Below are 15,790 nucleotides of genomic sequence, written 5' to 3' on the forward strand. Positions count from 1 at the left end.
TCCTTGGGTCCCAAGGGGCCTTTTTAGAGGGGAGTGGAAGTTTTTGGCAAAAAGAAAGAGACTAGAGATATGACAGCAGTGAAAAGAACATGCACAGCTTGCAAAAAGTAATACACACGCACACCCTAATTAAAATGGCTGATTTTAGCAGTAGGTTAGGTATGAAAATTCACAGCGTCCTTTGTAGTATGTGCTGTGGCCTGGGTTAACGGGATCCCAGCTTACACTAGTTTTGGGAAGACAGGAATTGCGGCGTTACTGTGATGTTGTTTAGATCATTATTGAGCTGTCTTTCCAATAGGAAGCCAAGTGCTTGAAGGGGCCATGCAGACAAAATACGTTTGTTTTATTCGAAAGATTTCATGTTTTATAGTACCCTCAGCGCTTGTCCAGAAGCAAACGATGCTCGATTCACTGCGAAATTAATCAATTTAAGTTAAAATATGGATTCTGCCACAAAATCATGTTTTAATGGCGTCTGCAATGACATCATATGAATGGGTCTTTAAGCTAAACTTGGTGGGAACCGGAGACTTGTTTACCGTTAATCGACCTAGATGGCGCCACCATACCGCAGTGGGCTGATTTCTGCCTTTGCTTTGTTTTTGATCGTATCTTGTTTTTGTTCAGGGAGAAAATAATTGTTTCGTGAAACCTGGTACTCGCTCTACAAATAAGGTCCCGTAAGACGCCGTCGCTAACGCCAATCGGCCAGTGTCGTCTGAGACAACCCCAAAGAACCACAGTGCTGTGCAGCTAAAACAAGCACAGTGCGCACAGTACCAACAGCAGCATGCGCATCGGTACTTCTATGTTTATGTGTGCTTTCATAACTTCCACTGTTTGTCCCACCATTCTTAGGGCTTTCAAAAGAATGTGCCCTAAATTTAAGCACAAATAGCCCGTTTGGCAAGCTTATAAGCTCTGCCTAATTTGCGTTTGCTTTTGCCGCCCTCCGCCAATCGCAGCGCTGACTGGTATGACATCATAGGCTCTGTTGCGGGAAATGAGCTAGTGGGTCGCATGGCCATTCCCTTTTTTCCTAATTATGTAGCTTATTTGAGTGAAGTTTACGTTAAAAGTGGTGTCAGTATGATTCTAACGAGGCAATCTTTCAAATGAACCAAACTTGCGTTTTGTCTGCATGGCCCCTTTAACCACCACGCTACCTTAGCATGTGGCTAGTGACAGAACAATGGTTAGCCTAGAGTGTGCATCACTGATGCCATATCGTGTGCCCAGCAATCTTGATGGCATGCAAGTAGAGCCGGTGCGTGCCAGCCACAGAGAACTCTGATTCTGGGCAAGCTTTGGAGTGGTGCTGTGGTGCCAGTGTGCCTGTCGCTCCGGTCAGCAAAACGAATTGCTGGACAAACTTTTCACTGAAACAGAACTGCTCAGGGGGAACAGGAGAAGCCATTTGCACCCTCATCCTAAAGTATCCAGTGAAGAACAATCAATGTATCGACAGATACAGGCAGGCTCCTTCCCACACCCCCTACTCCTCAACTGCATGTTTCCAATTAGATACACAAAAGAATGCCCCCTATATCCAAAACCAGGCACCCTAAAACACATTATCGGAGAATGCACTAAACTCAAGTCCCCCCCCAATCCTTGCTGACTTCGTCAGCATAGAAGATGAGCAATGGGAGATCTTGCTGACCAGTCCCACCCTGGAAGACCAACTTCGGCTGATTTACGGGGGCCAGGACGCTCGGGAAGCATATGAGAACCCATGAACAAGGAACCACTCTGACTGAACGAGAATCGCTCCATCGCAACTTTTAAAGAAAATTAAAGTTTATTCTCTTTCTCTTTCTCTCAAGATATTTCACACCAAAACACGTCAAAACAAAAGCGAAGGAAGAGTCGCGTACACAATGTGGCAGCAAATGAGTCTTCGATTAGTATTGGCAGTGTCTAACTAAGGTTTTGAGCTAGCCCAATATTATATTGGCAGGGGTACCTTCAAAGCACATTGACAGACTTAAGGGCCCTGAGGAGTTCTCTTTGCTTTCTTTTGTGCACGATCCCCCAGGCCCGGCCTGAGTGCTTCTTTGTGCATCATGACAGACACGGCTCTTGGCTCCATGTTTGATCTCACTTTGTTGGTCCAGTGCCCGTGCACAGGGAGGGAATTACGTACATTGCTGATTACCCCCCACCCTCTGTCTGTCCCTGGTGCAGAGCAACCTTCCAGGCTTCTACGATCCATGCCTGGGCGAGCCCAAATCACTGCACATCCGGTACCGCTTCAGGGACCTGGAGCACGAGGTCAAGCTGGCTGACGAGGAACCGGTCCGCATACCCAAGGAGTGTGAGTAGGGGGGGTGACTGTGCCTTGCCTCGTGGGCATTTTGTAAGGGCAAAGCGCCTGTAGTTGATCAGCAAGAAAATTCTTTATCAGCTTCAACAGCCATGTTCCTGAGAGAGGTGAGCTACTGATACACCCATTTGGGTGACCCTTGCTGCTCTTTAATTAAGTGATCGCAGGGGGCTAAAGTTAGTATGGAGCCCTCCAAAGTGGTCTGCTTCATATCACCAGTGTTGCTTTAGCTTGTTGAAACCCAAGGAACATTCAGCAGCTTACTGTCTTATAGTAGCAGTGGTGGTAGCAGCAATAGTAGTAGTATGTGGTACAGTTAAACCTCGATGCATACCTGCAAGGTTTCCCGAATTTTCCGGGAGACTCCCGAATTTTAATGGTTTTGTACGATTGTACGACCGAAACAAAAATCTCCCGAAAACGCACCTGTCTTTGGCCAAATCTTTTTCCCAGTGTGGCCACAATGTGAGGGAGGTATACCTGACAATACAACGTGACACCAATTGGCATCGTTATCAGTGAAGTGCTTAAAAAGCGTAGTCGGCCATGTGTAGATGGTGAACCTGTTCGACCCATTGTTAGTTTACTGTTTATAGAAACGCAGCGCCGCCGCTGCCGCTTTCATTTACACACGAACACGGCTGTTCTGGACGGCGGTTCTGAAGATTTAGCAAGTCTCCAGTGGTGTAGCTTGTTGTTAGCTTAGACGAAACAACAAAACAGTTCAGTTCCTGCTGTTTTGTATTGCACTTGCAGTACTATTTCCAGGACTTTCTGAAAACGGCGGTGTCAGCCAAGTCGAACATTTGAGTGGTCTAGCTTCTTGGTAGTTTGTACGAAGAAACAGTTCATTTCCTGCTATGTGTTAATTAAGCAAATAAAAAAATGTGCGTAAAGTTACCCATTCTGTTGTAGCTACTACCCCCCCCCCCCCAGTAACATCTCCCTAATGCCATCCCGGCAAACCTGGCAGGTATGTGGATGTGACAAACCTCTATGTAACGAATTTCTATATTTAACGAAGTTTTTCACTTCCCCATTGCGAAAACCATTGACACAAATGTGTGTGCGACCTCTATGTAATGAAGTCATTGTGACGGTTAACCTCGATGTAACGAATTCGCTACGCTGATGAGCCATTGTTTTTTTGCCTGCACCGCAATCTGCTATGTGTTTCCACGTGTGAGCACAGTGTCGCTTAGGTGCTAGACCTGCTTGTCAGCGTGTAGTTGCGTGTCACTGCTGATACGTTTAGTGGCAGTCCTGCTGCCAAAAAGCGAAATTTCTTAAAGTTCTGCTGCCAGAAAATGAAAAGTTTTGTCTTGTCAAGACAAACTCGGAATTTTAAATGCCGTCTCCGCCAGCGAGAAAGAAGCTTAACGTCACCGCCCGGTAAAGTATCCCAGCTGGCAACCCCTCAATAATTTGAGTGCGGAAAAGAGCCTCAAGTTTGCAGAAAGGCGCCATTTCAGCATACGTTTTGGGCCTTGAAACATATTAACACACTGAAAAGTGTCAAGAGGCAAAAGAGATACTCGAGTTATCTTTGCGCGTACGGTGGTACGTGACTTTGCTTTTTTGGAGTGCCATGTAGTGATAAAGCTCAGGGGAAAGCAGCACGCGCAAATCACGCAGTTTTTCTCTGTGAAATAAATCCTTGAATGGTGAGTTCACCGTCACTGATGTCTAGCAGCCTGGTTCCATTTCCGCTTTATTCACTCAAGTCTTAACTGTAAACCTGCATGTAACAAAAAATTGCGAATGTCTGTCAACGTCGTTACATCCAGATTTAACTGTAGTAGTAGTACAGTGCTAATTGTACGAATGAGTCCTGATTCCATGAATTTACCTATTGATTGAAATTCTGATTTAGTGCGGGAAACCTGTATTCTTTTCCACGGTACGACGGTTACTGTGGCAACACGCCCAGCTTGGCAAGCTATTTTGCGGGTATAATTGATTTTGAGAAGTGTAGCTTCAATTGTAAGCATGCTGTCATGAGGAGTAGGGTCTCATTGACTATAGAATGAAAGTCCAGCTATGCAGAAATGTACCAGCCTAGCCTGTTTGCATGCAGACACTGCAAGGGGGCTGGGCCATTGCTGCTAATTTCCTGGGAAGACTTGCAGTCAGAAGTTTATAAAGCATTTGCACCGTAAGGTCTTTTCAAACAGCTGACACACACAAACACCATGCAGGATAAGAGCTTTTGTAGGCTGCTGTGAGTGAGCCAATTATAAAATAGATTACCCGTTTCCTAGCCTACTCTAATTACTCTTTTTTTTCCTTTATTAACCACAAGTAATTCCTCAGTCCACCACAAGCTGTCTCGAAGCAACACAAGAAATTAAGCACTTGAGGGCTGCGTCGTTCACTCTTTATTTGGATTGCCTTAAAGCATAGTATTTTCAAAAGGTTTAACCTTGTAAGTTCAGTTTCCCCCCACAAAATTAAGCTAAATTCGAAGTTCTTTTGTATTTCTGCAAACTTCAGTATTTGACCTAGGCTCACATGCATGACACATTCACCCACACATGCAGATTATGTCACAAGCATCGCAGCCAAATGTTATAACTATTAAAGCGCATCTGGTTAGTTGCCATTAGCCGTGACGGCAGTGGTGCCACCCGAAACTCGCAGCGCCAATTTTAGCAGCCATGTCTCTATGACCTGGCTAAAGAGCTTCCTGAGGCAGCACAGCCTTCTGTGGCAATAGGGGTTTAATCATGTGACCCTCCTTGACGGCAACACCGCACCCTCTCCCTCCTTTCACCCTTGCCTGCTCTCCTCCGGCCAAGTGTGCATACCTTAGTGGTGAGAGGCATTCACTTGAGTCACCTTTACTACTTTTCTATTACTATAGTTTAAACGAAATGGGGCAGTTGAAGAGAAGTTGCCAGCGACAGCAGGATACATCGAGTGCCAGTTTGTTCCCCGCAGTTATGAGAAGTGTCCGGAACCCGGGAGAATAGATAAACAGCCAACACAGACATGAAAATGCTGCTCTGCTGCAAAGTTTTAGCATGTCTTGGAACTGCTTTAGCTGAAGGATGCCACTGTCTGCACATGTGCAAACCAGAGGTGCTTTAAAGGACTTAACGTATTGTGTGTTTGAGAACATGCTTTGTTCTATCTATCCCATGTGGCACCATTAGTGGTTTCATAACCACACCGCCGGCTTAGCTGCACTGTCATTTTGTATCACATCTCGTGTTCAGCTCACAATTTTTATGAATTTATTAGTTTTTTGGAGATTTTGTCTATTGAGAGAACCTCTGGCCTATGTGGCGGCACCTTGTAGAGGAGGCAATTATCAATCGTTGTCATACTTCACAGCCGTTAAGAGAACAAAGGAAAGTCACCTTGTCCGGAAATTGTTTTCTTTGGTTGTGTTACATGTCAGTGTTTGTGTTGCCACTTTTGAGCTACATATACTTATTTTTTTCTTTTTTTTCCAGCGCACCTTGTGAGGACATCATGAAGTTGGAAGGCCATTCTGTAGCGCGGTAGTGTTCGTCTACTACTCACGGCAGCAGAAATGTACAGCGAATGCATTAGTTTACAAATCTACAAATTCAGTTTCGTCCTCTGCTAAAAATTATCAGCAGGATGAATTAGTTGACGTACATAAATAAAGATTCATTATAAATGTCCTATGGCTTGTTCCTGGCATCGGGTGAAACAACAACCTTCGAGGGCAGTTTAACATTCACTCTAAAGCTCACTTTAACGTTCACTGTTGACAAACAAAATAAAATGCAGTTTGTTTTGTTGCTTCAATGCCATAAGCAAGGGTGGAAGTACTGCACCATTCACTCTGTGCTACACCAATCTGCATCTCCTGTGCCATCCTGCTCTAAAAAGCAATATTGTGCCAAAGCTGCTCCGATGTAGTGCCACACAATGTGAGGCAATTGTGAGATAATTTTAGATGTGACTGCATCTTATTAACTCGCCTTGTCCCTCCATACGGCGTCGTCGTTGTCCGTCCACACCCCTCCCCCTTTCTCCTCGCCGCGCGAGCTGCGCTCTCCGCCGCTCACCCCCTCTCCTCTCCTCTCCGATAGCGAACACTCTCTCGCGAGGGGCATTGGATTGGATTGGATTGGATTAAAGTGGATTGTGTTGGATTGTGTTGCGTCATAGCCGCGCCACGTTGCGTCATAGCCGCGGCAGGGGGCTCACGGCACGTTTCACGCGATGGGAGAATCAACCTAACGGAAACAACAACGGAACCCCCTATGCGCCGCATCTACACAGGGGTTCCCGCGAGGGGAGGTGGGAGAAATTTTCAATGCCAGCCACCCTGATCAGTGAGCAGTGGGGACTCGTTCGTTGAACCGCCATTCCCGACGTGGCACGCTCCGGCAGATTCCCTGAAGGACTGGCGCCTTGAGTCACTCGTCACAATTTCCGAGTCTCCAAGTGCTGGTGCGGTTTCACCGAACTTAGGAGGGAACTTGGAGTGTGGGCAGTGTGCAAACTTTGCCCCTAATTGCAGCTTCACAGCACAGCACTCTGCACTGTTACGCATACATCGTCACCAGCAGTCGTTGCAATTTTCCCACCTAATGTCAAAAGCAATGAAGAAAATAGTTTTACTGTTCAGTCAGACCCTCACATTTTATCTTATCATGAGTGCGCTTGCTACTCCAAAGGTTAGATGCCGCACTGCCATGCCAGGCAGTGTTGAACAGGCTGAGATAACAGGTGCAGCCCTGGCACAAGCGAGAGGTGAGATTCTGTTAAACTTGCAATTATGTGCAAGTAGTCAGCTCTGTAGGAAAGTCAGCACTGCTTCTTTTGAGGGGGGAAGGGACAGTGAGGTAAGGTGGGTGTGTGTGTGTCCCCCTCCCCCATCTTCCCATCGGTACGCCTGCTGTCTCCACCGGAAAAAGAAGTTAATTAACACTTGCACGCTGGTTATTTGGATAAACGCGACAGTTGCACGGTATTTTTTTTCTTAAATGGTAGCATTATCACTTAATCAATAGTGCAGGTAATGTGCTTGGATATTTTTCTCTCTTGTTTTGTGAATGTGAACATTTACTTTAAATTTCTCTGGAGTCTAGTCAGGTTTAGTTCAAATTATATCTTGTTTTCTCTTATTCTGTGTCTCTTTTTTTATTCCATTTGTCTAGAGTCTCGTTAGGTGTAGAATGAAGGTAAACCTTTAATATTAGGTGCAAGAGAGACCATTTTGTCTATCCCTGGTTTGCTTTTTGTTGTTGTGTGGTTGTAATTGTGTTGAAAGAACAGGAACATCTCTTTTGCTCTTGTCATAGTCTAGTCAGGTGTAGCTATTCAAAGCATCACCTATCTCTAGTTTTTTATTAGTTATTGCACTGTCGGCTGTGAAGCTTTCATTCTGGGAACGTATATTTTTTAAATTGATGAAAAAGTGGTCAGCTCAGTATAGAATGTTAAGTAAAAGCCATTTAAATTTTGTTTTTTTGTGTTTACCACAAATAAAAAATTGCAAATAATTGATGTATGACTCTAAATATCTGCTCCCAAACAGACTTGCTCTGCTCCAAAATTCGCCTTTTGCTGCTCTAAAGCATTTCAAAAACTCCCCTTTTACTGCTCCAAAGCTGCTATAAAACTCCCCTTTAATTACTCCAAAGTTTCTCCAGAACTCCCCTTTTACTGCTTCAAAGCTACTCCAAGACAGCATTGTTTCTGCTTCCTGCTCCAAAAGGCTCGATCTCGCTTCCACCCCTGCATAGGGTATGTATTCTGTTATGTCAAAATTATGAAAGCAGAAAATAGTTTTCTTTGTAGCTGATGGGCAGTGTACAAGTTCTCCGCTTTGACAGACTGTCAAACCCCAACATTACAAGCAGACCATCTTCACGCCATGGAATAAAAATGCGAAATGGAATAAAAAACTTGAACTTATTGAGCAAATTGCCAACCAAAATCCAGGCATTAGAACACCACATATGCAACCTCATCACTTGTCAAAAATGCGCACAGTCGCACAGCCACCATTTGCACTCTTGCAAGAGACCACCACCTACAATCGACAATCCGCAGAAGCTTGCACTCTCTACCTTTGAACAACCCGCTCCATCCCTCTTTTTTTCACCTCCCTCTTCATCTTGTTCTTGTTCCCCTCCTCCTTTTTTCTTGAATGTGGCGATAATGTCTGGATAATGTTGCTGGATGAAGTGGAAGAGGATGTGTTGCTTACTTTTGATGCTTTCAATTCCATTGTCTCACAGGGAGAGTAGGGAGGGCATCTTTGCCGAGGTCAGTAGTCATTGTTGGAGGTAGTTGAAAGGTTTCTTGCATGTTGGCTTCACGGATGGGCTACGGTTTGAGCTTTTTGTTTGATTGTCCTTGCTGCTTCTCAAAGTTTGTAATAATATAGTTCAGGATCAACTCCATCTTGTCAATTCTAGTATTCTTAAAGGAGCCATGAAGACAAAATACAAGTTGGGTTTATTAGAAAGAGTGCTTAGTCCCGATAACAATGATACCAATATCATAGCAATCTTCGAACAAATAACGGAAATATTAAAGAAAACGTGTGAAGCAGTCGCGACCCTTTAGCCAATTTCCCGCAACTTTTCTATGACGTCACGGAACCTTGTTTGTGCGATTGACGGCCGCCTAACTGACCTGTCGTGATGACATATGACTGGACGTCTGTAATGGGGCCTCTAGTTCCATTTGACCGCATCACTTGAATGCTAACGTGCAGTTAACGCACTGAAAATTATACTTTATTGTTGGCCCGTATGGCGTCATTCTTGCTCATAACACGTCACTGTGGCGCAAAATTTGAAAGTGTTTAAATACTTCTAGCTTTTTTTTTCGTTAAAAAAATCTTTTGTGGCTGTAATGGAGCTGCGTGAGATACTGAATCATAGTTCTTTCAAATTAAACGAAGTTGTATTTTCTCTTCATTGCTCCTTTAAGAGCTCAGACTGGTCATATGGGTGTTGAGCGTTTCTCCTAGCTTGAGAAGAGTTCAGGCTAAGCTCTCAAGAGGTTTGTAAGTGTACAGTACCTCGACCAGCCTCAAAGAAGCTGTGAGGAACAAAGTTGACAAAGGGGGGTTGATCCTGAACTACAGCATTGCAAAACTCGAGAAAATTCAAGGACGCAGCACACCTCCATACGTTATTGTTTTAAATGCACAGCATTTCAGTAACTCACGATGTCACCCGCGTTGACGTCCGTAGTCCGCACCCTCCCTACTATATAAAAAAATACTATCCGGCGCCCGGTTTCGATCACTCGACTCTGCGGGCGGAACGCAATGAACATGGTGCTCTACCCACTGCGCCACAAAGCCGACACAGAATGGGACGCTACGAACGCGCCTTATATCGTTGACTCATTCAAATTACTGCTGACGAGCGCTCTCTCGTCAGCAGTTGCCACAAGTGCAACAACATTAACGTAACGCAAACTACTTAACGTCGTGCGCCCCCGGAAATGATCTGCATTTGATCGTGCCCCTCGCGAGGGGGATGTTTCACTGCGTCTTCTCTCGGTCTCTGGACCCGTGGCGCCATCTGGCGGAGGCGCGGCACAACTCGTAGCACTTTGAAAAGATGCGGCGCCAGCCAGCTGTGTGTGTGCGTGCCGCACTTGTACAAATGGCGAGTGTTTACCTTTGCCAGGGCGAATGCGCTCGAGTGGACGGTCGCTCTTCGGGCGGGCGACACATCGATGAAGTCTTCTCGTGATGGGAACCGTCTCTCCTCGACCCGTTTGCATTTTTAGTGTTGCTGTATTCTTTTACCCTTACTAGCCTTGTTGAAATCCTTCCACGCAAAGAGACCCTTTTCGGCCTGATCCTTCCAATATGTATATACAATGTACAGTCTGCCATCGCAATCCTCCTCGGCATAAACAAGCTCCTACGGATGACCAAACAACTTGCTCAAGTGCACAAATTGTTTTTCTTTGGCAACCGTAATTCACAGCATGCCGCATGGGGTTAACCGTTAACACTACTATCACCGAGAAAGGCATAGATGTACAGCCTCCCAAATTTTTAATAATATAGCGGGAGCGACGATTGACCGGCTTGTCAGCGCCTTATCACGGTGTTCAGGAGCGAAATAGGCGAGAGTACGCGCACGCGCATAAGACCATCTGCTGTATGAGTGTCGTCTGCTTCGCTGTTTCCTTGAGAGTGGCACACCCCCTTCCACTGCATCTGAATGACTTTGTGCCCCACGCTGCTTAGCTACCTTTGGCGGCAGCGAAACGGCCTTGCAAGATAAGAAGAACAGGGGGTGTGTTGCCCCGAGAATAACAGCAGAGCAGACGACGCTCCCACAACAGATAGTTCCATGCGCATGCGCGTACCCTCGCCTATTTTGCCGGTGAACACCGTGATATGGTGCTGACATGCCGATCGGTCGTCGCTCCCGCTATATTATTAAAAATTTGGGAGGCGGTACACAATGTAACACGGCAACATAAGCGCACCCTCTTGACTGACATCAGCACACCACACTTCTTACTCGCACCACCAACAGTATCTTCTGCAACGTGACATCTGACTTCCTCATCTCCCGCAATATTAAAAACATCGAGTGGATGAGACATGTTGAAACTCTGGGCAGTGTCCTTAATATCCTTCGCATTGTAGTAAGATATCTAAGGACCAGCCAGAGAATCAGTTCGGCACACAGCGATAGCTTTGGTACTCCTCCGCAGCCGCATCGGACTCGCATCATCTTATAGCTTCTATTAAGGCTCATATAATCCCACTTCACTTCACTTTGGACATTGCACGGTTCAGCGCCATAGCTTTCGATGTGGTGGCCACCCTTCGCTTCTTTGGATGGTGAAAGCACGCATCGCGCGCGGAGCCACATGTTCCAACGGTGGTCTGGGTACCTCCAGTTGTGTGTTTGGCTACGCCAAGTCACGCGCCGAGGCAATGGTAGTAGGCACGCCAGCAATGTAGGCGCAAAGAGTTGGTATGAGTAAGTTATGCAGTCTTTCCATGCCAACACAATGTGCCGTAACGTCATCGTCACCGCGCATGGTTCGCGGGCGTCGCAGTCGCCGCGTGTTCTAATGAGCTGCTACTGTGCTCTCGCCTCCCGGTTCCTTCCGCTTCCAGGGGCGCGCTGTAACGTAGATGGATTGCTGAAAACGTCGCCAATGTGGCTGTCGTCATGAAACAGAAGTGGCGGGAAAGCTCACCTTCTGGGTACAAATGTCAAAAAAACATTGGCTCGCCATACTCTATTGCGCTATATAGGTAGCTACCGCTCCGCAGAGAATCTAATTTGCTCGTTGAGTAACGCCGGTAATATTAGAGCAGTTTGTAAGGGGTCGCCAGGAAAAGGAAAAGAAATAACTCGATATTTGCCTTTAAAGCGTGCTTCACAGTGAGCACAGGTATGCTGCGGTGAAGAGTGGTGATGGGAAAAAACGGATCTCCGGCGAGAAGTTATGCCGGTTACATAGAAAAAACTGAAGAGCTCTGCCTCCTGTATATTGTGTACATTCATTATTTTTAAAGCGAAGCTTTATTTGCCTAACTGATGGAGACCGTAAGCAAAAACGCACTGCAGGAAAGCCAACTTTACACAATGGGCGCTTAACCTGATGATGATCCGTTTGCACAAAGGCACATTAGACGCCTCAAAAGAAAAAAAAACGCTTCCTGTGGTTGTAATCACCCTGGGTCCTTCACGTTAGGAAGCCGACGTCTATCTGGGTGCTCCATTCCGACACGGTCGAAGCAGTTTGGATTTTGGACATCGACTTTCACTCCGGTTGTTACGTTGCATGGGAGAAGTTTCACATTTTAACCATCTCTCTCTTAAGAAAGGGGCTTTGATTTTTCTTTTTTAGCATATCAATTCGCAACTACTCCTGATAAAGGGGACGGAACGTGGCAGGAGTAGGAGCGAAAACTCTTAAGCGTCAAGAATGTCCCGAGTCAGGTTCACCAACGCCAACTGGCTCTCTCGTGTCCGTAGTACAACGTTTTCCTGCGTTAGCAATGGATGGGGCGTGTCGTAAAAAAATTCTGCCGTCGATCTGTGCACACAGAGGACAAAATAACAGAGAACGACAGGGCGCGTCCGGAAAAGGGTTACGTCAAGCTGAGTCGGCAGCAGCTAGTGCTGGCTACCTTCGCGCCTCCGGTGATCTAGTTACTCGGAGTAACGTCAGCTGGAGGTGGCGGTAGCAGTGCTTGAGCACGTGTTTGTGCGTCTCGGCGCCGTTTGTCAGAATTAATGCGTTCTTTGAAATTGAGCGTGGAGCGACTGCAGGGCCGAGAAGGCGGCAAAAGCAAACCGAATGTGATCGACGTAATGCCGGACGGCTGAACAACCAATGGTGCGGCAGCTATCTAATGTGATCACGAACTACAGAAAGGTGACAACCGAAACTTCGGAACAACGCAAAGTGTGCCTGGTAAGGTTGCGCGGATGCGGCGTGAAAACGGCGTGCGACGAATGCCGAGTTGTAGGCTTCTGATACGAGAGAAAGGCGTGCGCGTCACGCAGGTCCTCGAGTTTGCGAAAGAGACGCGGCTGTGAGGCCTGCGATGCTAACGCATCACTAAGGATCCACCAATGGGTCTTCGACTAATGTTATTCCGGCAACATCTTCGCTACAGATCTGGATTGGTCGGACTCGTCACTGGAAATCACAAGGTTAAAAGGTATTCTAGCGACTAGAGCTTGTGAATGATGGTGAACGGGTTGCCATAATTTCATTCGCGCTGGCTTAGTAAGCCTAGGCACGTTCAGTTCACGTTCTGTCCGGTATATATTACGTATTTCCTTGCGCCCTCTTCCAAGTTCCCTGCTATGGGAAGTGCTACTGCCAAGCACGGAAGACCGGAATCCTACGCTCGAAGAAGTCATCCAAGGCCCCCACGAAAAAGCTCAATAAAAAAAAAACAAAAAAACTCGCATCATTTTTGACACCGCTTCCTCCTGCTCCTTCCCCAGTAGAGTCAGTGATTCTGAAAGGCTGTTAACTCTTGAACATTGAACTTGCAGTTTTCTCTTATGACCCATAAAACATTGCAGTCCACAATCCAGTTGGTCTACATTCCAAAAAGGCAACTGCATCGTCTGTTGTTGGGAGCTTGGGGCGCTACCGTAGGCACCAGCAAAGGCAATCGGGTGAAAACCAAGACCACGGAAGTTGCACACTCGAATCGGTCAGTTGGGCATAGCACCACGGCTGCGGTGGTGGCACCGCTGTGAGCCTGATCGGCGCCCCTCGCTCAGCTCGGCCTCCTGTTTTCGACATTTTTGGGCACCACCATGAAGGCCGCCGGGGATGGCGTCAAGGAAATGAGCCCCAGCAACGACGACGCCACTAGGGTTGCCACCTTTTCCCGAAGAAAAAACCGGCCCTTCGGGGGGGGGGGGGGGGGGGGGGGGGGGGGCGTAGTTGGGGTGGTATAAAGGGCGAATTTGTGTTGGAAAAAAGGAGCCACGCGTTTTTTTTCCCTACAATGCCATTTATTGTACTGTTTTTCTACAGAGAAATCAACATAACATTTGTACTGAAAGTAGTTGAGCTTTTGGTTATTGCTCTGAATGTGCTGCACTGATAAGTACCCGCACTTGCTGGCCGCGCCGGCGGCATTTCGTTGCGTTGTTCCTCCCCTTGTACACCTTCCATCCCAGGAATCGCGTTCGGCTACGTATTTTCTCGGCTCGCGTGTCTATGCACAGCTTGTCGTCCCATATTTATCATCATAGTTGCTGTATTGACGCTTACAAAAGACCAAAAAGGAATAACCGCGGCATGATAGCCAAAAAAAACGGCCAATGCCAGCCGGTTTTAGGTACAGACTGGCAACCGGCCCGCTGCCTAAAAAACCGTTCGGACCGGTCAAAAACCGGTCAGGTGGCAACCCTAGACGCAACAGCTCTCCGGCGGCGACGGCCGCCAGTCCAAATTCTCACCAGGCGCCCTGGCTCACTTCATGTTCATGCTGAGGGCCCAGAAACAAGCCGGCCGCTACTGCGACGTCAAGTTCAGGTCATTCGATGGTGGTGAGCTCTTCGCCCACCGCTTCGTTCTCGCCGCCAGCTACGTGGTCTCCAGCTGGCGCACACGCACGCACGCACGCACGCACGCACGCACGCACGCACGCACGCACGCACTGCCGCTTCGCTTTATCCCCACGTTATCCATTTATAATTTAACGCGCCAGTAACACGCGCATACAGGCACATAAACAGGGACTGATACAACGTCGAGGAGAGCGCCCACTGATTGAGCAACACGTGGTCTTCTCCGGGAACGACAGAATTGTCCGCAATGCTAGAATACTCGCACTTAAAACACTTTAAACCCCTCAGGAGACCAGTGGAACCAATATACTGAGGCCATATTTTATATACTGGTAGCTGTCACTCCCAAGATAACATAAGAAAAACATTGCCGAAAATTTCGGAAATAATCTGTAATCGTGCTGATAAGATCGTCGCCATTAGAGCATTAGTTACGCTCGTTCCTGAGCGCCCGGTGGCCGATGGCTGAACTAGGCGTGAGCCGAAAAGCTGGGGATGCGAATGCGACCTGTCGGGTGTCTTCACTGGTCGAGCTGATTAGGTTGTGTGTTACACAGACCGTGAGGGGCCTACGACGCGGGAGGGAAACAGACAGCCCCATTTGTGTTCGCTGGAATAAAGCTCGAGTCCTTCCAAGTTTCATTAAGGTAATTGGCTAGGAAGCATACTCAATGGCAACGTACAAACAAACGGAGTCTGTTTCGTGCACTCTGTCGACTGCGCCCAGCTTTGCAGGTCATGCATCTTCACAGAATGGAAGCTTGGTTGCCGCTATAGTGGCACGCAGATACATATTGTCACGTAGACAAAGAGGACGCAGCAGTCTTAAAAGAAAAAACAAGTTTGAGCGAACTTGTGCTCTCATAACAACTCAAAGAATACACAGGCGGAGAAGCAGCAGTCAACAAAGTGACGTGCGTAGGTGAGTCTCGGCGAATCGAATGCCGCGGCGTCGGCTCCGCGAGAATTTATCTTTGGGCGCGAGCGTTTCCCGAACCGTGGAATTAAATCCAGAACACTGTAGATCACAGATTATTCTAGGCTGTTGACGTTAGTTCGGAACGCTCTCCCTATCAGAAGAGATAACACATGCAGCATAGAAAGAATGGAACACGCGCATCCCTTGGCACACAGATAACACAGATAACAAAGACCGACGCAGCCGGGCGGTAAAAGCAAAACAAACAAAACCAATCCATGGTTCGCGGCAATATATTACGGTACATTCCGTTCGCGAGTTCATTGAAATTCTTCTGTGCGGTATTTTCTGCATGAGCTAACGCAAATAACGGGTATTATGATGATGATGCTGATGAAGAAGAAGATGCAGGTCGCATGGTTATTGCCACAGATCGCATATTTATTACAACAGGCGCGTGAAACAGGTCCTTGTGGTTTATACATGCCTAGCATCTACCGTCTGCCAAAG

At 47.1% G+C, this 15,790-nt stretch overlaps 1 protein-coding gene across 1 annotated transcript in view; it reads left to right on the plus strand.

The window, feature by feature from the left end:
• LOC144145582 (dnaJ homolog subfamily C member 11) overlaps nucleotides 1-5,982 on the plus strand; it is a 45,239-nt gene extending 39,257 nt beyond the window's left edge. The window contains exons 16-17 of the mRNA XM_077677233.1: nucleotides 2,191-2,320; nucleotides 5,788-5,982. Coding sequence (XP_077533359.1) covers nucleotides 2,191-2,320; nucleotides 5,788-5,810 — 153 coding nt within the window. The 3' untranslated portion in view covers nucleotides 5,811-5,982. The remainder of the gene's footprint in view (nucleotides 1-2,190; nucleotides 2,321-5,787) is intronic.
• Nucleotides 5,983-15,790: the final 9,808 nt, after the last annotated feature.

This window comes from Haemaphysalis longicornis, unplaced genomic scaffold, assembly GCF_048455015.1.
Source record: "Haemaphysalis longicornis isolate Haplotype H1 unplaced genomic scaffold, Haemaphysalis longicornis Haplotype H1 scaffold_7, whole genome shotgun sequence".
Lineage (NCBI taxonomy): Eukaryota > Metazoa > Arthropoda > Arachnida > Ixodida > Ixodidae > Haemaphysalis > Haemaphysalis longicornis.